The sequence below is a fragment of the Sander lucioperca genome, chromosome 2 (assembly GCF_008315115.2).
Source record: "Sander lucioperca isolate FBNREF2018 chromosome 2, SLUC_FBN_1.2, whole genome shotgun sequence".
Lineage (NCBI taxonomy): Eukaryota > Metazoa > Chordata > Actinopteri > Perciformes > Percidae > Sander > Sander lucioperca.
In genome coordinates, this window is record NC_050174.1 from 6,733,593 (window position 1) to 6,760,569 (window position 26,977).

Genomic DNA, 26,977 nt, shown 5'->3' on the forward strand with positions numbered 1-26,977 from the left:
TTCACACACAATAAACAATAGTCTCAACAACCCAGACCAATATTAGATGTTTTAACTTTGATGTGTTTTTATCTTTCTCAACAATTTGACTGTTTTCCTGATGAGATAAAAATGTAAATCCATGATGAAGCCCTGCATGAAGTACACTAGAGCTGCAACGATTAGTCGTTTGAGAGAAAATTGGCAAAAGATAGATAGTCAAATGTCTTCTATGATAGTAAACAGAATATCTTTGGGTATTGGAATAATGGTTGGACAAAATAAGACTTCAAAGAGACTACATTGGACTCAAGGCACTTGTAAACAACATTTTTTGCAATTTACTGATATTTTTAAAATAATTGTTAGTTGCAGCCCTCCAATGCTCAATACTCCTGTTCCCCAGCAGCAGTGTAATATCCCCTCTGTCCACTAGAGGACGCTGGACACCATACAACACAGCAAAGCAGAACAGTAGCTCACGTCCATCAAATAACACAATCAGAGAGGAAAAAGAAGAAAATGAAACATGATAGAATGGATCAAATTATGTGGACTATTCCAAGATTGTATATGAGCTAACTCAGCAGTGTGTTTGTCACATCATCAGTTTCTGCGCTTCACAGGGAAATTATTAATCGGGAACAACCAATACATGGATATAACAAGAAGCCACAAAGAAATATAATATGAAAGTATTGCAGCATAATCTTGCCTGTTATTCTCTGTAAATCCATGTCATGTAATTATGCACACAAGTGAATATCTGCATGGTGAGTGCATGTATTTCCTAATGTAATGCACATACAGAACAAGCTGATCAAACAGTGAGCCTGCCGGAGTCTAAATACACTAGATAGTTGATTATACCCTCCATGACTTGTTAATGCTCAGATCTTCCCTAACAACCTGCTCCAGGGACTGAAGATGACAACTTTTCTTTGCACTCTCCAAACTCAGTTACAACACCATAGACATTTAAATTTGCTGTATGGCCTCTTTGCTAAACTTTCTACAGTACAAGAGAGCATAAATCTAACATTGATCATCAGGGGGAAAATATGGCTTTCAGGCTTTTCCCACTCCTGCTATCTCTGCCCTTCAACTGGTTGATATGTTCCAATTAAAACCAAACCCAGTCTTTCATATGAGATAATCTCCCACCTCAGCCTCGTAGGTTCAAAGCCAAACAGGGGCCTCTTAATCAAAGCTTATTTTTTCTCCTCTTCCTGCCTTTGGCCTGTTGCTTTATTCCTCTCATTTCTCTTTATCCAACACCCAAATATCTCTTTTTCTCCATCCACCCTATGACGAAGGCAGAATTAGGTTTAGGTAATGGATCATTGGAGACCTGAACCCCTACCTGAGCAGGACTCCTTTGTGGAGATTCAAACTGGAAAATATCGAGAGGAGAGGAAAGTTTTTCCTTAGCAGAGAACATTTATCATCAAGTCTCCAAAGAGGACTTGTACCCGATAACCTTGTAACACTGCACCCCAAGGTGTCCTCACCTGTCTGCACAAACTTTACGAGAATCTAGGACAGAGGAAACATCAGGGGATAACAGACAGAATGGGACTGATGATCATTGAAAAAAAGAAAGTGAAGAGAGGAATGAGTGAGGATGAAGAGGAAACAGCAGGGATGAGAGGTAAGATGCTAAGTGCTGATTCAGCCGACGGTGGCTTGATGACGCGATGTGTTCGTTTGGATGGAAGGACGCAGAAGGACAGAGGATAGACTTACATCTAATCAATGATGAACGGAAGGACATGTAGACTAACTCGAGAAGGACAGACTAAATACAAAATAAATTTGATTTGAAAAAAAAGAAGAGAAAGCACCTTTGAATATGAATCCCAAGAAAGTCAAGGTACACCGTTTCCTTAAGATACAATAATTAAAAACTCTTTATAGGTAAGTAAAACGAGTAAAAGTCCTCCACTTAATAGTGTACTCAAGTAAAAAGTACATAAGACTCAGCTGAAAGTACAAGTGAAGCCAAAACATCTTGATCGCCCCCTGGTGGCTGGCTGTAGTGTAGGTCATAAATGCCACCCCCTCAGGGGTTAAAAAACCGAAGTACACGTCAAATAAATGTTCCCCTAAGATGGTTTCAGTCATTTGAGGTAGTTCTTATCACGCTGATGTTTGTTCAAGTGTTAATTTTTCTAATACGGTTGGGTTTTTATCTGATGCTATAAAAAAAGGGTATAAAAGTCATGATTCACAGCTGTGGTTGACTCGCGATTGGTCAAGCGGGTGTATTACTGGGACTTCGAACCCGCTGCTCCACCTCCCGATCACTACTGAGCAGACTCTGGTTTCGAACCCATAGCACCCATATCAATGATATTTTGGCTTCACTTTTGCACAGTGGGTGGAAGTGGAAACGCGTCCTCGAAATACTGAATAGGTGGTCTGGGATACTTAAAAATGGTCTGGGATTGCATCCACACGGCTCTCACAGACTGTTCCCCAATTCATAAAATACCAATGCATTGTGGCACCAACATGCACGTGCGGCCGGAGCAGCTATCAAAACAAAGAACAGAGAAGCTCAGATTACAACACACACAGACGGAGTGTGACTTCATTCTCTGCTCAGGATGTCATTACTCCACTATGTCTTTACATACAGTAGCAAATATTTGTTTGCTGGTACATTAATGTTCTGAATGTCAAGTACAGAACCTTTAAAGTATCAAAAGTAAAAGTATTTTGCCCCTGTGACTGATACATTATCATATATGACATAAGTAGATTGTTTATATTAATGCATCAATGTGAGCAGCATTTTACGGTTGTAGCTGGTTGAGGTGCAACTAACTACTTTGTACAGTTTGGTAGTTTAGTCCAGTGGTTCCCGAACTAGGGGTCGGGGCCCCTCCAAAGTTGCTCAAGATAAATCAGAGGGTTTGTGAGATGATTAACAAGGTAGAAAGAAAATCTAATTTCTGTTTCTTTGGTGTAACTGCAAACAACTCATAGACATGTAAAACGTGACAAAGAGCCCCAACAAGACACTACTTTTTTGTAAGGAGTTTAGTATTGTATTTTACAAGGTTAACATGTGTTTTATAATGTATAATATTAATTTGAAAAGTAGCTAGTAACTCTAGCTGTCAGATAAATGTCGTGGAGTAAAAAACACATGTCCCTCTGAAATGTAGTGGAGTAGAAGTATAAAGTAGCATAATACTGAAGTAAAGTTCATTACCTCAAAACTGGACTTAAGGACAGTACTTGAGTAAATATACTTACTGTATTCCTACCACTGATTCAACATTCAATGACTGAGCACTTTGTCACAGATAGTAGTAATGAAAACATACAGATTTTCTTGAAACCGCATACAACCTATACCAGTAAATGAACCCTGTTCTTGTTATTTTAACACAGTTCTATCAATGACAACTATTTACCTTTTGTTTTAAGAAGCAGCAACAGAATAGAAGAGCAAAAATACCTTGAACTAGCGTCCCAGTGATGAAGCCAAAGAAGCAGCACAGCAGCTTGGTGATCTCCTTTTCACACTCTGCCTTGCATGCATTCATCCTCTTAACCTTTGACCACCTGAACCACCAGCACCAAAGGGTGTAAAAAACAAATAAACAGGAAAAATATGGCGGTTTCACAAGATAAAAACCTGCCAAAACACCCCAAAAGAAGAAAGACCCTCTATGTTCAGTCAGTTTTTTTCAAAAAAAACTTAAGTAAGTACTCTCCCAGAGGATGTCTACTTGGTCTGATGTTGCCTGTTTCCCTTTAGATAACACAGCTCCTTTTTAAACTGGTGTCCCAGTTTGCTTACAGGTGATGTTCACTCCCTCCTCCTCCTCTTCTCTTCTCTTCTCTTACACTTGTTTCTCTCCTCTACTCTTGTGGCCTCAGGAGGAGGAGGAGGTGAACTGCATCGCATGATATTGGGCCGGTCCTGAAGCTCCGGTCACTGTCGTTTCATTTGACCCACTCTGACAAACCACAACACACCGTTAACGCTCCTCTTGTTTCAGCCTTCATTAGCGCTGCATGGTCACCGAGACAAGTTAATCTTACTTTCTCAGAAGTCATACAAAGAGAGGAAGAAGCTGCAAAAAATATTTGACAGTTCAGTGAAGAAACCTAATCTCACTTCCCCAACTCTTATTACACTTTCATCTCTATGTCATTAATATCGCTCCTCTTCGTCTCTCAGTTTCCCCCCATATGGCGGATAATGGAGCTGATTTTAATTCAGAGATTAAACTTTGTGCTGAGTGACATTTCTTACTATCAAATCTGGGTTAGAAGGGAACTCAATAATTAGTGCTGAAACAATGAGTCAATTTATTATAACAACTATTTTGATAATCAATTATTGTTTAAGTCATTTGTGAAGCAAAAATAACAAACTATAAAGAGTGTTTTTTGGTTTAATATCACGTTTATAATATTGGATATCTTTGGGCTTTGAAGATGTCACCTTGGGCTTAAAAAAATAGTGAAGGGCATTTTGCACAATTTTATAGAAGGAACCAGTGATTCTCAATCAGTGGTACTTTTGCAGTTGCCCGGGGGTAGCCTCCGCAGAAAAATTGTGAAAGGAAAAATAGAAATTATGATTTGGTAAAAGCTCACAAAAAGCATTACAAATTGGTGTGATGTTGATCTTTAATATATTCAATATTACAGTAACTAAATTAGCTATATGCTGAATAAAGAAAACACTTTACACCAGTTTGAGTCAGTTGTAACCCCTCAACACTACATGCTGCAACTGAGAGCTGTGAAAACTAGTTTGCAAGCCAGAAGAAAAGTCAAAATAGATCAAAGTACTAGTAGTACGAATGCAAACTTAACTAAACCTATGGAAAAATAAAAAATAAAAAATGACTTCAGGGCTGTAGCCAGGACTTAAAAAATTCTGAGATCATGAGTCCATATTGACCCAATGCATCCTCATCTCCCTAAAGACTAGCCCCCAGGAAAGATTTCTGAATACATTATTATTTTAACAACTGTTAAATTATACTTGTACTTATACTTGTCAATTTATATTAATTTATATCTCTAAATGATGATCTAAATGCTATTTCACTGCAAGGAGGAATTCAAAAATCCTTTCTTCTTCTCCCTAAAACCACATTGAAAGTGTCCTGATGGCCCGGGGTTAAGGCGCCTGTCATAAACCACTACGTTCCCAGTAGTTTGACCATGGACTTCACTTTCTTGCACGTCATTCTCCCTCTTTCTCTCTCTAATCTCTCTAGCATCACTTTCCAATAAAAGAATTAAATGCCACCAAATGATTTTGAGGAAAAAGTCAGCCAGGACTTCTGTGTTCTCAGCTTTGCACATAATTAAATTTTGATAATAAAAATAATGATTAGTTGCCTAGCAGGTCCAACTAACACCCACCCAACACCTGACCTGCACACTTCTCTTTCTGTTAACATCAGCATCCTCTTTGCCCATTTCTCCACAAACCCTTAGCTGTAGTGCTTCATGTCGAGGTGTCTATCAAACTGGGCTCACAGTCGCCAGCTCTCCACATGTAAACTAAACCACAGTAACAGCTTCCCCCACATCTCCACCTCTGTGCTGCTATTTTTAGCTGCTGGCCATTACCGAGGTGAGGGCTTGCCCACCGATAATACTGAATCTCTCTTCCCTCGACACCACTGAGATGAAATAGATCCCATCACAGACCTGATTTTCTTTTTCTGTCTGTCAGGTGTTTTTTTACTCACTGTGCTCCTGCTTCACACAAAGAGCTCTTTCAATAATCTTGCAACCAATAGCAAAAAAAGCACCTGAATGATAATCTGAATTTGATAAAGACTGATTACATTGTGTTAATGTGTGTCAGTATACACTTGCTGCTGAGAACAGCCTTGTAATCGGACTAACACTCAGTAGTGGAATGTAACTAAGTACATTTACTCAACTACTGTACTCAAGTACAAATTCAAGGTACTTGTTTTCTTGAGTATTTCCATTTTATGCAACTTCATACTTCTACATCTCAGAAGCAAATAATGTACTTTTTACCCCACTATATTTGTTTGACAACTTTAGAGATTACAAAACAGGGCTGTTTATTTGACAAAGATAAGAATATGTTGCTTTGGATGAAAAGTATATAAAGGAGTTAAACATCTTTAGCAGTAAAATGCAACATGCACATTAATGCAGCAGTAATATTAATCCTAAAAAATCATATATATTAGTAAAACACTGACAGGGGCCATTTATCTGCAAAGTAAGAAAGTAATTTTACTTTCGCTGATAATACTTACATACTTTTACTTAAGTAAGATTTTAATTTCAGGACTTTTACTTGCAGTGGAGTATTTTCAGAGCGTGGTAAAGTACTTTTACTTAAGTAAATCCCATTTGTCGAAAACAAACCCGGACCAACAACGACTGCACCTGCAGCCAAAACATTTCTCTCAGCATCACCATCACATCAGCCTAAAGAAACTTGATCTGAGCAGCTTGCAGTAGCGTTTCCAGAGAGTAAAAAAATGTTTAAACTTTCAAAAACGTAAGCAGCTGTCTCTTGCTGCCACTTGGGAATGCCAAAGTGCCAAGTTTCTTGGTGACGCTGTGAGGAAAAACATGATGGCAGGATTGCGTGATAAGCCACAAGGGCAGGTCATATACGACTGGATCTAGCTCTCACATTTCAGTGACCTACAAGAGTACCATTACATGGTACATTGAGGCTGAGCAGGCCTTTGAAGATGGGTCACAATCACACACATCCGCCTTATTTGGTTTAATTAAAACTCTCTGGAGCCTGAGGTAATGTTTGCTTTTTAATGATGTGGCATTTATTTAAACCTCAAACTGTTTTTAGACCCAAAATAATGTGTCTGTTTTTTGTTCTTAACAAAATCAGCTTCAAGAAAGTTAGGAAGATAATGAAAAAAGTAGAACAGGAAAATAGGAGCCAGGGAAGAAAGCAAGAAGTAGGGAACAACATAAGGAGGTTGAGAAGGAAAAGGGAAGGCCAAGAAGGGACACCAACTCAAAAGTAATGAAATGGAGTAAATGGAGACAAGTAGGTAGTTAGGAAAAGGCAGTGGCAGGGAAGGATAAGAAGAAGTAGGGAAGGAAACAAGGAGTTAGGGAAGGAAAAGCAGAGGAAAAATTGGAAACAAGTAGGTAGTGAGGAAAGGAAAGAGACAGGGAAGGACACGAAGAAGCAGGGAAGGAAACAAGTAGTAAAGGAGAGGAGAGGGGGCATATATGGATAGGAAGAAGTAGGGAAGGAGACAAGGAGGCACTAAAGGAAAGTAAAAGGCAGGAAAGGACGGAGTACTAGGGAGGGAATCAAGGAGTTAGTAAAGGAAAAGAGGGGGCAGGGAAGGACAAGAAAAAGTAGGAAAGGACACAAGGAGGTCATGAAGTGCAGTAGGAAGATGGGACTTCTGAAGTGATGAAATCAGTTAAAAAGGTGGAGCACATTTGACATCTTTTTACTGATGTGTTTTATATAAAACTATTAAAGCTGTTTTGTGTCATAAGTGATAACTCATCAGTAAAAATATGAGAAGAGGCTGAAATAAAAGTTGGTGATAACTGCGGCCTCTGTGGACTGAACTACGACTTTATATCAGCATGGAACAACGCTGAGAGCTTTGAAGATATATGTACAATTTCATTCAAAAACACCTCATACATCTCCCTGCAGACAAGAGACTAAATGTGCACGAATACAAATGGACCACTGGGTGGAGCACTGAGACTAAGTAGATCAACAAACCAGGACTGGAGCCCAGGCCAAACAACGTACTGGATCCAAGAAGATAAGGGAAAACATTCAGGAAGTCTTGATTAGTCTTTTAGTGCTTATGAGAGGCAGAAATGATCAGGCAGTTGAAAAGAGACCCAGAGGAAGGTAGAAGGTGTATCAGAGTATTTCAGGTCTATGTCGAGAGAATATTAAAGCTATAGTGCATAGTTTCTGTCTCCCCCATGAGGTATTTTAAGTAATGACAACAACACTGTCAGCGCACCCACATGACACAAGTCTTCAGTGATCGCGCACCACCCCTCACCCCTCCTCCACACAGTTCCTTGTAGCCATGGAGGACACGGAGGATTAAAAAAAACATGATGGACTTTTCAGAAGAAGTAAGTATCTTCACTTGAGCTTCTGCACGTGAAAGTCGCCGGACTACACCATTTTCTAAACATAGCCATACTGAGAACTACAGAGAGAGTTTTGTGGAGCTGAAAGTCTTAATTAGCATTGTAGAAACTCATTTGGCAATGGCTTGAATTTAACTGACTTTCATTATTTAAAAAGAGTTACACACTAAAGCTTTAAAGGTGAACCAAGGCTGTAGAGACATTTGATAAATGAGCATATGCAACTAAATGATCTCTACCTGACCCTGAGGTCATCTGCCTGGCACAATGAGTCATGAGTCGTGCCCACAGGGACCTCAGGAGACAGCAGATGTCTATCCAGTCAATTCAGCGATCAATTCAAACACTTAGTCACACTTGTTGTGCATTCACCACATTGTCCATTTCACCAACATGTCAATTTCCCCTCTCTCTCTCTCTCTCTCTCTCACCTTTGTCCTGTGGCTGTGTACTGGCGATAATCCATTTAACCAGGCAACACTTCATCAGAGCTTTCCGAGAGAACCGCGGCTTCTGCCACTTCCCAGAATCCTTCATTCTGCCCGGCGCAGGTTCGACGCCGTTGGCATCTCCCAACAGGCTGCCGTCGACCACCTTGCCATCCGCCTGTAGGGAGGGGAATGACGGGGGAGGAGGGAGTGAGAAAGAGAGTTCAGGTCGATATGGAAATGAAACAAACCAGGCTGAGATCTTTAATTTAAACATGAGTATGCATGTGCCTGGAAAATATGATTAGCCTCTGATCTGGAGGTGTTTCAGGAACACTTTAAAAGAGGTTCAACAAGAGTTCAGTTAAGCACATATTATGAGACTTTTGAGTTTTTAAGTTTGTGTCCAAATTTACTGTCTGCTAGCTTCACTTTCTAAATGGACAATTTATCAGAGATTTTTTCACTGAAAAAGTTGCCTGCTGATAAGAGCAGTGAGAGTAAACCAAAACAGTAAAGTTGTGGGCTGGAAAACCAGAACAATGAGCTGAAAGACGCTAAAACACTCCAAACACCGGTAGCTGAAAATAGGTGAGGGGAACTGCAGAGTTGGGAGAAAATTATCTGTGGGTTTGTCGAGAGCTAGAAGAATTACAATGGAAGCTCTCTTTCAGTCTTGCCCCCCACCTTTCAGCCTGACCTCCCTCCTCCATCATCCCAGCTTCCAGCTAGTCCTCCCTGCTCTCAGCTGTGAGTCACTGTCACTCACCATATGGTCTTGAAAATGTTTTAATAAGGTTGGCTTACAACAGTTTGGCTGCAAATACAGCAGCTCACAACAATCCACTGACACTGAGCGGATACAGGTAAAAGGATGAGACTGAGCCATCTTTCGTTTAGTTTTTAAGAGATTAAATGTTCAAATCATCAATCAATCCAAGTCATGGACAGCAAAGAGTTTTTCATGGACAGCCTAAAGACATTATAATTAAACATTGACATCAGCTTTCTAAGAAATCAGGGTGGAGGTGAGGTAACTTCAATATTTCTGATTTAAGCACTAACACATCTTGAAATATCTTTCCTTCAGGTTTAATTTCAGTTAACTAAAAGCCTGTTTCTGTTCAATTTCATATTCGGCTCCAATTTATCAATGTGATTCTTACTATGCAGGACCAATCCCCGTCAAGCTCATTCATATGCATAATTTATCCTCTTTCATCAGTAAAGAAAAACTTGACATCAACATGTTTTGCTCTAATATATTTTTCAATTTCTTTTCTTTCATATCTTGGCATCCTTTCAGTTTCTACTACAGCAAACACTGATTTGATCTGATGTGATCTGATTTAACGTCTATTCCTAAATTATCAAGAGGCTTTATTAAGCTGCTCTGGTAAAACACACACAGCCATACATGTGTACACTGGAGCAAGTGTGAGGAGGAAGATGAAAGACAAAACAAACAGTAGCTGTGTTTACTCTGTGGGGAGGAGACGGAAAGCAAAAAGATGACAGTGGGAAAAGAGGGGGAGAAAGGGAGGGAGATGAGAGGACGGAGCCCACACACACACACACACTGAGGATTTTAAATGGCTATTTGATCCTATGACAGTCTGACCATGCAAATCCCTTACTTTAAGGTAATGAGAGAGAATGAGGAAGGGAAAATACAAAGAGAGAGAGAGAGAGAAAGAGAGAGAGAGAGAGAGAGAGTAAAAGAAAAAGATGGTCTGCTTGTATTCCTGGAAGAACTGCAGTAAATTAGCATAATGAATACTGGCCTATCTGAGAAGAAGAGCAAAGGACAGGAGCATGGGGGGTGGGGGGGTGGAGGAAGGAAAGATGGAGGAGAACACAGCACTTTGCTGGGGAATACATTCACAAGGCTACTTCTGTGCATCTTCCACATGAAGAGATGGATTAAAGGAGCTAAAGATGAGAGAGGAAAAGGCAGGGAAGAAGGAGGAAAACTACGAGGAGTGAGCATCTGCATAGATACACACAAACACACAGAGTCAAACTGGCTCATATCCTAATGACAACAAACTGAAATGGAAAGAAGTTGACAGAAATCATTTCCATTCATCTCAACATAATTTATTCACAGATCAACGGCGGCAAGGCAGAGAGTATTATGAAAAAAGGCTCAGCTGTGATTCGCTTCTACAGAGAAGTAAATTAGAAAGAACGAATTGTTTTCAAATGTGTCTTTTTAGTAGGTCACAAATTGGAAAGAGGAGGCTGTGAGACAAACAGATGCCGACAGACGCAGGGGAAACACAAGAAAATTCAACGCTACTTTAGTTGTTTATTCATGGACCGCTGGATACGAAGGCATATTCACAATCTCAAGGCACACACACAGTTTCAACTAGTATGTTTTATCTTGTTTCCCTTAACGCTTCAGCTAGCTTTGTCCTGGGGCAGCACTACCCTCTTTTAACATCTGCACAACACACACGCACGCGTGCACGCACGTGCACACACACACACACACACACACACACACACACACACGGTGTCAATCGCTATGCTCCGCCATAAATTATTAAATATCAGTCACTGTGTTGTTGGTTTAATGAATGTTGGTTTACATGAAGCGTAAACTCTGGCCTCATTACGTTCTATTGTTAAACTATTTTACACCTCATCATACATATTCTTTTCTTTTTTTAAAGCAGTATTAATTGATTTTTGGCCACTTGTGTTCAACAGCACAAGCTGTAAACACAACACTGACATATTATCACCATGGAAAAGTTGTGCTAGCAAACAGTTGACAATTTACACATCTAAGAAACACAGATCTACATTATCATTAATTTGGAGTCTTGTTTCTGGCCGCCTGGAGGATATAAGTTCAATGTTCACTCTCTTTTAGCTCTGTTTGTGGTCTCCACCAACTTCTGAGGGAAATATCTGGCTCTTTAGCTGCTAAATGCACCACAATGTTCACCAGCTTGTCTGCTGTTTGAGGACTGAATATGTAGTATACATGGGGTTTTTAGTCTTCCTGCTCCTGTACCTGAAAACAACAGAAATGTGATATCCAAAGCAATGAGCTAAAAGATGCTAAAAATCTACACTACATATAAAAAAAAATATGAATAATGAATGCAGCTTTAAATATACTGAATGTTTGAAACATTTTTTTTTTCTTTCATTACAGAATGCTTTATAGTAATGTGTAAACACTTTGTTTTTCTTACATCCTCAACAAAGTGGGATTGAGGATATGGGAACATCGATGGAGTTAGGTAAGGATGAGGTGGAGTGATGGAAAGGGAATAGATGCCAAGAGCGAGAGATGGAGTCTTTAATGTCATATTAGCGGATGTTTCCATTAATAATTTATATGTGATTAACATCCTACAAGGCCACAGCAGAGATCCAGCATGTTTAGCTATAATGTCCCAGCTCACAGTTGAGTTTTTCTCAGTATGACTCAAACTCAGTAAGCAGAACTTCATTTGTTCTGCCTGACTGCTTCTTCAAGGTCAAATAGGCTTTAAAAAACGCCCCTCCAGGGAAAATCCTAGAGTCGAAGAGGATGTAAAAAAACTGAACCCGTTATGATAACCTTTCCTTCTCATAACATTTTAAACTTGTAGAGATGTAGATTACAAGTACCTTACTATCAAAGCTTGTCTGTCTCATTGGACAGTCCAGAACAAATTAAACTGATTGCATTGGTTTCTTGTGTGTGGTTAATAGGTCTAGGTACCTAGGTATATAACATGATGTTATATACCTATAAATGTATTAACCACATCCATGGATTTTTACAACAAGTCTTCTAGTTAGGTTTTGGAACCAAAGAAGACTTGGGTATGGATAGGAAAACTATGTGGTTTGGGTTAAAATCACAACTTTGGTAAGGTGAGGGGACTTTCGTCATCATGGTTACGATAATAATTACGATTAAGGTAAGGGAAGGATTGTGGTCACGGTTAAAAGAAACTAACGTTGACTGTTGGTTGGAAACGGGAAAACAAAGAGGGATCTCCCACAGCAAAAACCAAAGTCTGCTGGAGGGCTTTATGAATGTAAACATATGAGGTTATTGGGCATTTGATAAAACAACTAATTGTTGCTGTTGTTTTTCTTGGGAGGACAGTCTCTTTTTTTATACTGACAGAAATGTATGGCTGCTTGTGATCAGACAACATGTTGTTAACATATTTATATTGATCAAAGTAAGATATTGGGGAAAAAATAAGGTTTTAGTATTGGTACCGAAACTGAAGTATTGTATTTGCACTGGTATAAAAAAAATGGACTTAGGTTGTAGAGGGTTTGGTAGCATTTTATCAAATCTCAATCAAATATTTCATCTGATTATCAAAATCCCAATCCCTTTAATCCCTTCATCTAATATTTTCAGTGTTATATTACAACCACTAAAATTGAAAGATTGACATTCAATAAACTATAACTCAGGTTTTGCCAGAACTTACATTTTTGCTTTTTAATTAAAAGACTACCTGAATGTTTTGTACATTGTTCTCGGTGAATACATAAAGAGAAAGGAGATAAAAATTCACAGATTTGTTAAAATGTTAACTTAATGGATCGGGGCATTTATTAGAACCAGATCCATAATGGATTTATCTATTGAAACCCAGCATTGCTAATATTAGATAGCTAATTTAGACACAACAGCCAAGCTTTGCCAAGAGAATTGGTTGTGTACTGTCTAGCCTATGAATTCAGAGAAGGGAATATCACACTCTTTCATTTGTTTTGTCCTAATGAGCTATTGCCTAGGAGATTTATATTCTATCCTTGTAAGTGCAGAAATACCAAACTAACATGTGAACTTGTGAGACCACAGACACATCCAACACATCTACAGATCAGAATTCAGAGCAGACAGACACAAGCGCACAGACTACAAATACACCGAGATCCAAATGCACACACAGAAACACACACAAATACACTTTCCTTTACATCTGTCACACATACGTACAACCGCCCACATACCCATACCCACGACAGTGGTTATCAACTATTTCTATCAACCCAGGGTTTTCCAATCTAGAGATGCGCGCGTTCACATAAAAGAGGCGCTGTTTGCACAGCACGACCAATCGCAAACATCTACCAGAGCGCATATTTTACATAAGAAGAGCAAACTATAATTCTACATAAATATGAAGAACACAGACACGGTTTTGCAGGCAAAACACAATACAGTCGCTGCTTCCTAAAACAGGAAGGAAAGCTGGCAAAAAAATAGCCCGACGCTGTAAATGCGTAAATCACAACACTTATCAATATCACTTCCCCATCAGTCAGGACCAAGATCTGACCATAATTACACTTGTGCTTTCCATAAACTGTTGTTGCTTTAGCCTATTATTTCAGTTGCAACCCTGGCAGTGGGAAGCGATCGTGAGAGCAAATTAAAAATATAAAAACATAATTCAAACCAATGTACGCATTGACAACATACGGCTCAAGAAGCCGACAAATAGCCTATACGTAATTCCCTCCACTGAAAATCTATATCTTTCATAAAAATACCCATCAGGGAATGTTAACGGGGTTGTCGGTTTCTAAACGTTTTAACTTTTCTGAGTGCATCTCTCTCTCTCTGCGCACCAAGTTTCTGAGAACGGTGACGCCGTTATCAATCGAGTATTGACTGGTCAGTAGGCGGTGCTTTTACACCGGTTGATCTCTAATCTCCAACTTAACCTGCTCCCAACCAGGTTAAGTGTTCAGCATAAGTTACCACGGCGATTGAACCCGGTAACAACTGATCCACCGTCGTTATACAGAAAACCCTGGGTTGAACCTGAAGTTACCTCGGTAACGCCAAATCTTGCTTCGTACTATAGGCCTCAGGTGTGTGAAGCTTTGAATTTCTATACCAGTTGAAGCAGTGTGCATGCTGTGACTGTAGTATATATAATGTACTGTAATACATGTATAAAGGGTTTGGAGGATGGTGTCTTGTCGAGCCTTTCCAAAGCCAAAAACACAAGAGCAGATGATGTAGATGTTACGTAGGAATTTGTATTTTGTCTGTGGTGTGTGTTGTGTGTGCCTCCTTTTTTGCAGGTTGATTGGTGATTGCTGAGTGAGAACACCTGTGCACACTCAGCTCCCTGGATAAAGGAGGGAGGAGATCCCACGACTTCCTGTTGCACATTCTGTTTTGCATTATTAATAAATTGGACAATTTTGATACAAGCGCCTTCCATCCTTCCTTAACATCAATGGTTACTCTCTGATTTCTAGGGTCGTAACAAAAGTAACAATCATAAGCAACAATCATTAGCATGTCCTGCAAACTAGCTTAGTACCTAATGTTAACAGTAACCAAGCATTACTTCCAATAGTTTAAGCTAACATTAGCAGCTTCATCCTGCCCTTTATTTATTTATTCATTTGCTCTTAAAGGGGCGCTATGCAGTTTTGGCAATTTCTTCGCTGTTTTCTCACTTTTTGCTGGCAGATTTCTCCCCCTACAGCTTCGGAATAGATATTTGGCAACACTGTTGTAAAAACTCGCTCGGTCAGTCTGCTGTTTCCTCTTTCTCTGTTCCTCCGTCAATGCTTTCCTAGCTTTCTGCTTCTTTTTTGCCGGCTCAGCCATGACGATAGTGTGAAAAACTCCATCGCTACCTTGTTCTTATAGCTAGCTGGTTCCTGGATGGGGGCGTGTATGTGTGCAGTGCCTAAAGCAATTCGTTACATCGCAAGACCTGATATCACGCGATAAAAGTTGCAAGGGTGGTTTTTCTGCTCAGAGACGCTAGGGGGAAGCGAGACGACCACCATTCAACCCGAAAAAAAAGTCATATAACCATTCCAATGACTTCGAAGCTGTTCAGTTAAGGTAAATTAAGCTAAAAAAAAACAGCATAGTTCCCCTTTAATACGAACAAGTTTGCAAGCTAATAAGCAGCCAAGCCGAGTGCTCCTATTACCACTTGAAACCACTGTTGCCTTTACTTTCCACATCTTCTCTAGCTCCTCCCTAAGACCTTGGTATTTTTTAAGCTTCTCATGTACCTTCTTCTTGATGTTGCTGTCGCTTGGGATTGCTACATCTATCACAACTACCTTCTTCTGCTGTTTTTCGACCACCACAATGTCCGGTTGGTTAGCCATCACCATTTTATCAGTCTGGATCTGGAAGTCCCAGAGGATCTTAGCTCTGTCCTTTCCTGCCATCTTTGGAGGTGCCTCCCACTTTGACCTTAAGACTTCCAGCTTGGCACAGATGTTCCTGTACACTTTGCCAGCCACTTGGTTATGGCGTTCCAGGTATGCCGTGGAATTACAATTTACAATGACACATGCACACACACGCATGCACACACACGCGTACACACACACACACACACACACACACACACACACACACACGCGTACACACACACACACACACACACAATGGAAAACAACATTTAATCAGCCGTTCATATTAACATTTATTGTTTCTCTTTACCGTGGATGTCAGCACAAATCTGTCCTCCATCCCTCCATCTCCTCACCTCCTCATTGCTTCCAATTTAGTCACTCTCCTCTCTCTCCATAATGTCACCTGTCACAAGGCTACTCTCAAGGTGAAGCAGAAATACCAACTGGGATTTAAACATAAGGGAGGTAGACTCAGTGTGAGAAAGAGTGTGTGTTTTTGTGTGCACAGGCTGTGTAGAGAAATGAGACGAGCAAGCCAGAGGAGGAGCGCGGTGACAAGGACTGACAGCACAAAGGGAGATACAGTAAATACCCTTGCACATAAAATCCCTCGCACATAAATCCCACCACCTGGGATTTCCTGCAGAAGAGCCCAGAGCTAGATCGTCTCAAATACCGATGCAGCATGAGAGCAACACACACATTCACTGGGAGTTAGCTCATTTTATTGGCATTGTGTGTTGACATTTACATTTAACATGGAGATTTGTTCCAAAGTAAATTGGAATAAAGTGATAGTGTGAGCTATGAAATGATAGGCAGCACAAATAAGTGGATGTGTGCATTTACCAGGCAGCAAAGGACTAACATAAAAATGGTAATTGTTGTACTATGGGAAACATTTTGGAGCTTGACCCATACTAAGAATTAAACGTTAGGATATATCTGCCTCTGCTGCTTCAATTATGTCCATTTCTTCTTTTTCTGTCTTGTGAGTCCCAGAAGTTACATTTATGTGCCACTAATTTGCAACTATCAGGTATGAATTGAAATTATTAATGCTGTTTTTATCTCACTAATAAAGGCAGGAATCTCTGTGAGTAAGTGAGTAACTCCGTCTGGCCAGTTATTGGTTATCGTTTATCACACAAAGCCCGCTGTTGTAGGGATGTAAACATCCATTAATCAATCAATCAATCAATCAATCAATCAATCAATCAATCAATCAAACTATCTATCTATCTATCTATAAGGACAGATTCTAATAAAGTTAACAAGCCAACTTAGCCGTCTGAGCTAATGTGTGCAAACTACTGTAGCTGAGGGTAATTCAAAAAAACATGGAGGCTCGTAATCTCAACCAGCGTAAACCAAGATGGCGCACACGCTTTTATTACCTTCCATAGTGACAACAGTAGTGCATAACGCCAGCTTCACTTCTTCCGTTTCTACCCTTCATAATGCCCAACTAAAATTCAACTTAGCATTTCCCTAAGAGGAAACTTAGTTATATACAGTCTATGAAGGAAACTTAATAAAATAGCTTACAATGCTAAAGGCATTTTTGCAGACACTAGACTAACATCCACTTGTAGCAGCTACAACATAATTAATGTTTTTATTGTTATGTTTCAGCACTCGCAGCACTTACTTAAGGTAAGGAAACAGTGAGGTATTGGTTATATAATAATAATGACTCGTGTCTGTCTGGAATAAAGGCGGACATAGTGTAATGTTGTTTTAGAGCCACATAACCTCATAGGTGGGAAAGCTAAAGTGGTTTAAATGGTTAAAAATGTGAGACTTGAACACAGGATTTTTTTCTCTCATTTCATTTTCTACCGACAGTCAATGTTGTTTTCTTTAAACCAGGACAGTAATGTTTCCCTCAACTGGGACAACCCTGAACAAACCATTACTCAAGCAGTGGTAAATCTCTTTTTATTTAATTTTCTGTCTCTTTTTAACTAAACAACTGTTACATAAGGAAGTACAATCTGTTCTTGACCTTTTGTTATACAAATCATTTTCCTTGTAATGTAATTTGTATTAATAAAAAATATAAAACTCAACAAGGAAAAACAGAAAACAGAGTAAAGCTGAAGCAACAAACAAGTTGAGTCACTCGACAACAGAAAAACAGCTTCACAGATGGTAGTTTGAATGGCACCAGACTGATGAACTTTTGGGCCTTCTGTTTTCAGTTTGTTACATATAATAACCAGCAGAACTGTAAATTTCACTCAGAGTTGATAGAAAAACATCAACATTACTGCATATGTTCTTAAGATGTGGTTGTGCGACTCTTTACATGAAGCCGGCTGCAAGAAAATATGTGAGCAGGCTGATGGTCTAGAGCTGATACTATTTGTGTCCTGACTGCTTGATCCTCTCAGTATGGCTGTCAGTGTGAATCAGTTTGACTGTGGGAGGATGACATATCCATATGGCCCGTGTGTGTGTGTGTGTGTGTGTGTGTGTGTGTGTGTGTGTGTGTGTGTGTGTGTGTGTGTGTGAGAGAGAGAGAAAATGATTATTATATTGATGTGTGAGCTTTCATGTGGAGAAAGAATTAATACTCTAGGGAGCAATAGAGGAGCAATGTTATCAGCTCCTCCTCCTTTTTCTAACACACGCACACACACACACACACACACACACCAGATCGCTTCACTCTGTCCTGTCATATTCCTCATGTACATTTACAGACAATACAGACACAGTGTATGAACATCACAACATTAATTGATTGATCAATTTTACAGCAGCATTTTTTCACAACACTGCATTTTTCCCCCTGTGAGTCGAAATTACTGCCTTGTGTGTGTGTGTGTGTGTGTGTGTGTGTGTGTGTGTGTTTGGTTCTTCATGCACATACTTCCATTATGTTGAAGAAAAATAAATTGTCCATTTGGAACAATTTACCATATCATGGTATATGCATGGCTAATTTTCTATGATAATATGCCACTTTTTAAGCCCAGATCCTGAGAAAATTAAACTATGGTAAGGTGGATTTCAGCAACACTTTCACTGGCAATCACATCATAGCCACGCCCTAAAACACCCCCTGCTTTATTGCCGATTTTAAAATCAACAAGACCATAATTAAAAAAAATGAACATCATTCTGTGTCGCAGAAGACTTAAAACTAGCGATTGATAAACTCATTATGAAAATGTTTACTGAGGTAATAAATAAAGTAGACTTCTAAAGCGACAGCAGTCGGCGGGGACGAGGCAGCCGGCAGCTGCCTTCAACCTCCTATGGAACGCCAAAAGGGTCACATTTCGTCACAATTCGCACGGCGTTTTGAACGACGTTTGTGGCGCCACCTGGCGTTTATTAAACGCCACTACACGTCTAATAAACGCCACCTGCCGTTTATTAAACGCCACCACGCGTGTGACGTCACCAGGCGTTTAATAAACGCCACCAGATGCTTATTAGACACCTGGTGGCGTTTTGATAATCAACTCCGCCCTGTGGCTTTCACAGCCAATAGATTTGAACTCTAATCACCCAATCAGTAAAGAAGGAGGTCAGGCAACACTAATCAAGCATAGATCTCCTTTGCAGCTTGTTTGAGTAGCCCAAAGAAATGCACAACTTTGTAGTATGTTAGTTTTGTATTGCCAGACATCAGTAGGCAAATGCTGGTAAAATATGCAAGTGGCTGGTAGATTTGCTACACTCACCAGCCAAAAAAACAATGGTACTCTATTAAGTGGCTGGTGAAATGTGAACATTGACATGCCATTTGGCTGGTGGACGAAAAAGTTAAATTTGGACCCTGGTTGTAGTATGAAACCATCTATTGTGTCACTAACTGTGAATAGCTGTTAGCGTTAGTTAGCACAATTTCCATTAGCATTGCTTTTGTAGCCTACTGGTAGCTTTGCATGTGAAATAATTGAGACAAACTACCGATAATTCGCCGTGAAATAGTGGATGGACCTGCTTGCTCAGATAATGTATTTGATTCAGGAGACGGACATTTGTGACTGTGAAAGAGAGAGGATCGGGGAAGCTCCTTGGGACCACACAGAGCGATTTTCCATCCTGCTGGTGTGATGTAGACTGTCGCTGCTGTTTTCTGTTCTGGTGATCTTCCTGCTGTGGTTTCTCCGGTGCTCTGCCTGCTGCCATCGCCAAGTTCGCCTTTTTCATATATCCCCTTGGCTAGGATTCGTGAGTACTATATTGCACGTGCATTTTATTGTATTGGTTGTGTAAACAAGTGAAACGGCCGTCACAGTTTTAGGCCTCCTCGCTGCAACAGGGTTTTTTTGTTTGTATTTTGATTGCTGAGTATGAATGTGTGAGTGTGGGCCCACAGATAACTATTCAGGTTTACATGTCAAAAGGATTTATGCATTTATTTTATTGAAACCTAAGCAGAGGTAACAATAGCATACTCTGAAAGCTATATTGAGGCAACATATTTAGTGTGTCATAAAAAAGAGGGAGTTATTTATACTGGCCTCACTTGTGTTTATTTTTTTAATACACCATAAATGTGTTTTCATATTATTTTTGTACTTTAACTAAATAAATTCCCTTATCTAAAATGTGTGACTTAAGTTAAGAAAAAGGTGTGCTTGACACTCTAGTCTTTGTGTGCACTGCAGTCTCCACGTTGGGTTGTAACACGAGCAGCAGATCCGCTACCAGCTGTTTACACGAATCAGCAGTAAAAGAAAATCAAAGAATGAAAACTTCTAGCCGAGCATTGTTTGAATTATGAACGATATAATGGAAAGTTGCCCGCACAGCGCCAAATGTTAGACAGTGTATCGACTGCACGGCAGTGACAGGATCAAAGAAAACAAACGCAGATAATTTTTCCTCATGTATGCTCATTTATCTTTGTTTCAAAATCAGCCAGTCACAGGTACTCTGGGGCACAGGGATCTGTCCTCCACCATATACTCCATACAGACAGAAACTTACAAGAGAACAGGGATTTCTCTATTTTCTAAGTTTGAGTGGATGGAATGACAGATATCTTCTGTTGCTTGTACGGAAGTGAACTTTGAATGTCTGTCACTTCCACTAATGTCATCTTCTCTCTCTGTACCCTAGTGACTCCCCTCATCCGCTCCATCTACAACTTCCTGTAAGGGAGATCACATTCTCCGAAACAGTGCTGATCCAGTTCCACTTTTCCCGAGGAGGCTGCGGTGTCATCCATTGTTTTGAAAGGTGTCACTTGACTGTCAACTCTCCATCGCAGCCCTGCATGGCAGTCAAGAAAAGAACCTCCTGAACCATTCCTGTTTAACTCACCTCCACTGGACCTTGCATATTGTTTTCCATCTCAACATCAAACATTTTGAACGATACTCTAACATTTATATATAAATCGCCCAGTCCTACGTCAGCCCAAACTCACTTTTCCTGACACGTTTAACATTAACTTGTACATAATTCATCCCCATACACTGGAGTATATCATGAGTACAGATGCCCATCAATACACTGTTGCAGGATAGGTGAATGACACCAACATATGGCACTTGAAGAAAAACTAATGTCCAGTATGTGATAACAGGACATGCTAGTCATCAATTATCAACAGTGTAGCAAGTTGTTCGTTAAGGGCTAACAGCTGGTTAACATTACGACAAAAACTATTTGTTCCGCGTATTCTCTTGTGTGTATCGCGTATCCGTCTCCTCTAGCTGTTGTGGTTGATATGACGTAGGTCCTCTAGCTTTGACCAGACGCAAAAATGGTGACAGCAAAGCACTGTGATGTCACGTGGTCCTTATAAATATATACCAGAAACTATGCACAAAGGACTACTTCACCTGTTGCTGAATTTTTGATGTTATTTAATAAATCTCATTTTTATGTCATGCTTTTGTGTTTGTCAGTACATTTTTCAGCTTAATATTTTTAGTAATGCATGGAATAAAAATAAATTAAAATGCTTAATGATTTATTATTATAACTTAATGTCCAATTGAGTCAAGATCATAAACCATAGTATTTGAATGTGTTGAGGGATCTGACACCTACTGTTCCTGTGTCAAGGTAAGTCTCCTGAAAGGTCAAATGAAGTATGAGACACGTATGTTTAATTTAGTTGCTTTAGATAGAGCGCTGGGGGGTGTTTTTTGCATAAAGATATGAAAGTAGAGGAAATAATATATATTATATATAATAATATATATATATAGTGACCTATTCTGCCATTATAATTTTAATTTAGTTTTTATTGAGATATAACTGTATGCAAGACAGCTGTGACTGTCTAAGATTGTACCAAACTAGCATTCTTTTGTAGTAAATAAGTAAACTTATTTAGGTTTGCTTGTTGCATGCACTTTACAGAAACTATTAATCCTTTTTGTCAAGATTTTCAGAGTTGTCAGATTTTCTGGTAAGCTACCCTTTGGTTCCTAGTAGTTGAATTAAGAGTACAGTATTTTTGAAAATCTGCTTACTCTTCATGTTAACCCCTCTCTTGGTCTTGTAGTAATAGACCTGTATTTGCAGCAATTAAATATCACCATATTTGAAACCCTTTTAACAATAGACCCAGATAAAATGTACAATAAAAGGCAGATGTGATGCCATTAGGTTCTTAGTGTGACAGCGCTTATTAAATTTAAGCAGGTAATAATGAAAATAGCTCCTCACCACTTTTTATTACATTTTTGGGAGGATGATTTGGATTGATTAATTAAATAAAGTATGAGCACCAAGTGCCTACTGATGTCTGGCAATACAAAACTAACATACTACAAAGTTGTGCATTTCTTTGGGCTACTCAAACAAGCTGCAAAGGAGATCTATGCTTGATTAGTGTTGCCTGACCTCCTTCTTTACTGATTGGGTGATTAGAGTTCAAATCTATTGGCTGTGAAAGCCACAGGGCGGAGTTGATTATCAAAACGCCACCAGGTGTCTAATAAGCATCTGGTGGCGTTTATTAAACGCCTGGTGACGTCACACGCGTGGTGGCGTTTAATAAACGGCAGGTGGCGTTTATTAGACGTGTAGTTGCGTTTAATAAACGCCAGGTGGCGCCACAAACGTCGTTCAAAACACCGTGCGAATTGTGACGAAATGTGACCCTTTTGGCGTTCCATAACCTCCTACCTAACAGTCGGCTCTATCGCCTAGTTTTTATTATACTAATAAAGTGTTTTTAAAAAAAAAAAAAAAAAAAAAGATACATTTTTACGTGTAAGTAAGTATTAGCCCCACGCTAATGTATTCAGACTAGGCCTACCGGCTAAACTAACGCTAGCTTCATGGCAACCTCTACACCTGGCGAGTCCCCACTCCCCCTCAGGATTTCCTCGTTGTTTAATAATACAAACAAAGAAATTGCTGACCTCAGGGAAGATGTTCGTCGGCTTTCCGAGGACTTAAAAACCAAAGATGCTTTGTTAACCGCCTGCTTGGACGTGGCTCATAATCAGTCGCTCCGGATCTCATCTCTCTCGGCGGCCTTCCAGGATACCGCGCCATGGGACCCAGCTGCCTGCCCACGCCCATCGTCCTGCTCGACACCGGTTATCAAGCCACCCTGGACTGAGGTGGTTTGCGGCCGAAAGAGAGCCTCGGGTAGGGCTCCATCGCCTCCTGCCCTCAGCCTCTCCAACCGCTTCAATGCCTTGTCGGAGTCGGAGCCGGTGGCGGCCACTGCGGCTCACCGGGCTCGCCCCACTTCAAAGCAGACTGACCAGCCGTCGTCACGGAAGACGATTGCTACCGCGCGGCGAAAGCTTCTGAGGGATGCGGTAGTCAGACGGTCCGGTGGCCTACACTGCCTGGATCGGCCAAATGACAACGTTCCTCAAAAACAATCCCCACAACCGAACGGTAAGCAATCTTCCTCTTCTTTTCCCTGCCCATCTGAAACCGACACTGACTGTTTTGCTCCCGTCACCGGCTATCCACACCCCCCCACTCCTCGTCCGCTCTTCCCCCTAACCACAGTAATTATTGGGGACTCCATCACTAGAGACCTCCTGGCTAAAGTTATGGACCTGATACCCTCATTTCCGACCTCTATCAAACGCATCGTGGTCCATTGTGGACATAACGACATGTCCACTCGGATTCAGGAGTGTGAGCGCACAAGGCGAGAATTTACCACTCTCATTGAGGCTTTAAAAAGCACTGGGAAGTCGGTTTTTATTTCGGGCCCACTTCCATCTCTAGGTCGCGGATCATGCCTCTTTAGTAGACTACTCTCCCTTAACACCTGGCTCCAGCTCACATGCAGCATTCACAAGATAGGTTTTATTGACAACTTCAATCTGTTTTGGGAACGTGGCTCCCTGTTCAGCAGGGATGGGATTCATCCCAATACACGCGGAAGCCAGATGCTACGTGGAAATTTGCACCACGCCCTGCATACCCAGACCTCTGATTGACTGTTTACATCCCGTAAACACTCCCACAAGCACACTGACCAGACACACTCTCCCAAAGTCAATAATCAGAGATACAGCGCTACACGCCCCTCTGTGCTCCCTTCAGAGCAATCACCCATTCATAATCCCATAACCACCGTGTCTGTCCCCCGACTGAGACCGATTAAACAAAACACTAACAAAAGAGGTGCTATACTAAACAACCTAATTGAAATTAAAACAACCACTGCAACGATAGAACAGAATAGGAAAATCAAATGTGGACTATTAAATATTAGATCTCTGTTATCGAAAGCATTATTGGTAAACAAATTGATATCAGATAACCACATTGATTTATTCTGCCTCACCGAAACCTGGCTGGGCCATGACGAATATGTTAGTTTAAACGAAGCCACTCCTCCCAGTCATAATAATACCCAAATTCCACGAAGCTCAGGCCGAGGAGGGGGAGTTGCAGCCATATTTGACTCGAGCCTGTTAATTAATCCTAAACCTAAACTAAATTATAACTCGTTTGAAAGCCTTGTTCTTAATCTTCAACACCCAACATGGAAAACAGTACAGCCAATTATATTCGTTGTTGTTTACCGAGCACCAGGTCCATATTCTGAGTTTTTATCTGAATTCTCAGAGTTTTTATCATGCGTAGTCCTTCAATCAGACAAAGTACTTATTGTAGGTGATTTTAATATCCATGTGGACGTTGACAGCAATAGCCTTAGTACTGCTTTCAATTCACTGCTAGATTCTATTGGTTTCAGTCAGAGGGTGCATAAGGCCACGCACTGTTTTAACCACACCCTCGACCTTGTGCTAGAATATGGCATCAAAATTGACGATTTAATAGTATTTCCGCAGAATCCTGTATTATCAGACCATTTTTTAATAACTTTCGAATTCCTACTACCAGACTATACGAAATTAAATAAAAGTTTCTACACTAGATGCTTATCTGACAGCGCTATAGCTAATTTAAGGAAGATATTCCAACAGCACTTAACTCAATGTCATGCCTTAATATAACAGAGGACCGTTATGTTAACTTTAGTCCCTCCCAACTTGATAACTTTGTAGACGCTGCTACGGCCTGCCTACGGACTACTTTAGACTTGGTTGCTCCTATCAAAAAGAAGATGATGAAGGAAAGGAAACTAGCACCTTGGTATAACTCCCAAACTCGCAAATTAAAACAAATCTCACGAAAACTTGAAAGTAAATGGCGTTCCACCAAACTGGAAGAATCTCGTGTGGATTGGCAAGATAGTCTAAAATTATAGGAGGGCCCTCAGAAATGCCAGATCAGACTACTACTCAATACTAATAGAAGAAAATAAGAACAACCCAAGGTTTCTTTTCAGCACTGTAGCCAGGCTGACAAAGAGTCATAGCTCTGTTGAGCCATCTATTCCTATAGCTCTGAGCAGTGATGACTTCATGACCTTTTTTAATGATAAAATTATAACAATTAGAGAAAAAATTCATCACCTTCTGCCCACAGCTTCTAACGACTCACCATTGGGCGCAGGAGGGCTAGAGAGAACGATAAGACCTGATACTTATTTAGACGGCTTTTATCCTTTAGACCTCCAACAATTAATGTTAAGGGTCTCTTCAGCTAAGCCAACTACCTGTCTCTTAGACCCCATTCCAACGAGGCTACTTAAAGAAGCACTACCCGTGGTCAATACCACATTACTAGATACGATCAAAATGTCCTTATTAACGGGTCACGTACCGCAGTCTTTTAAAGTAGCTGTGACAAAACCTATTCTGAAAAAACCCACCCTCGACCCTGAGGTCTTAGCCAACTATAGACCTATATCTAACCTCCCCTTTCTCTCAAAAATCCTTGAGAAGGTAGTCGTTAATCAATTGTGTGAGTTTCTGCATAGAAATAGTCTATTTGAAGACTTTCAGTCAGGATTTAGAATGCATCATAGCACAGAGACGGTAATATTATTAGGAAACACTCAATTAACTTTCACTGTTACGCAGACGACACCCAATTATATCTGTCAATTAAGCCAGATGAAAGCGGTCAGTTAGCTAAACTTCAAGCGTGCATTAAAGATATAAAATCCTGGATGAGCCACAATTTTCTGATGTTAAACTCAAACAAAGCGGAAGTTATTGTGCTGGGACCCAAGCACCACCGAACTTCATTATCTAAATATATAGCTACCCTAGATGGTATTGCCGTGGCCTCCAGCACTACTGTCAGAAATCTAGGAGTCATTTTTGACCAGGATCTATCCTTTAACGCCCACTTAAAACAAACCTCAAGAACAGCCTTTTTCCATCTTCGTAACATTGCCAAAATCAGGAACATCCTCTCGCAAAACGATGCTGAAAAACTAGTCCATGCATTCGTTACTTCCCGGCTGGACTACTGCAATTCTTTACTATCAGGCTGCTCAAATAAGTCCCTCAAGACCCTCCAGCTGATCCAGAATGCTGCAGCACGTGTTCTGACAAGAACTAACAAAAGAGATCACATTTCTCCTGTATTAGCTTCTCTGCATTGGCTTCCTGTAAAATCCAGGATTGAATTTAAAATTCTTCTCCTGACCTACAAAGCACTAAATGGTCAAGCACCATCATACATAGAAGAGCTCTTAGTACCTTATTGTCCCACTAGAGCACTGCGCTCCCAGAACTCAGAGCTACTTGTGGTTCCTAGAGTCTCTAAAAGTAGAATCGGAGCCAGAGCCTTCAGCTACCAGGCTCCTCTCCTGTGGAACCAGCTCCCAACTTGGGTTCGGGGGGCTGACACCGTCGCCACATTTAAGAATAAACTGAAAACCATCATCTTTGATAAAGCTTATAGTTAGGGAGTGAGGAGTTGCAGCATAGTAGAGTAGAGTAGAG

General features: G+C 40.3%; 1 protein-coding gene across 5 annotated transcripts in view; it reads right to left on the bottom strand.

The window, feature by feature from the left end:
* Positions 1-26,977, bottom strand: part of kcnip3b (Kv channel interacting protein 3b, calsenilin) — a 61,211-nt gene that overhangs the window by 24,343 nt on the left and 9,891 nt on the right. For 2 of the 5 annotated variants that reach the window (XM_035991284.1, XM_035991280.1), the window contains exons 1-2: positions 13,037-13,041; positions 8,553-8,727 (exon numbers count right to left, since the gene is read on the bottom strand). In XM_035991284.1, the coding sequence (XP_035847177.1) occupies positions 8,553-8,658 (106 nt within the window). In that variant the 5' untranslated portion in view covers positions 8,659-8,727; positions 13,037-13,041. Of the gene's footprint in view, positions 1-8,545; positions 8,728-13,036; positions 13,042-26,977 lie in introns of those variants that run through there. The other 3 variants (XM_031305287.2, XM_031305285.2, XM_031305286.2) reach the window with 2 other exon arrangements.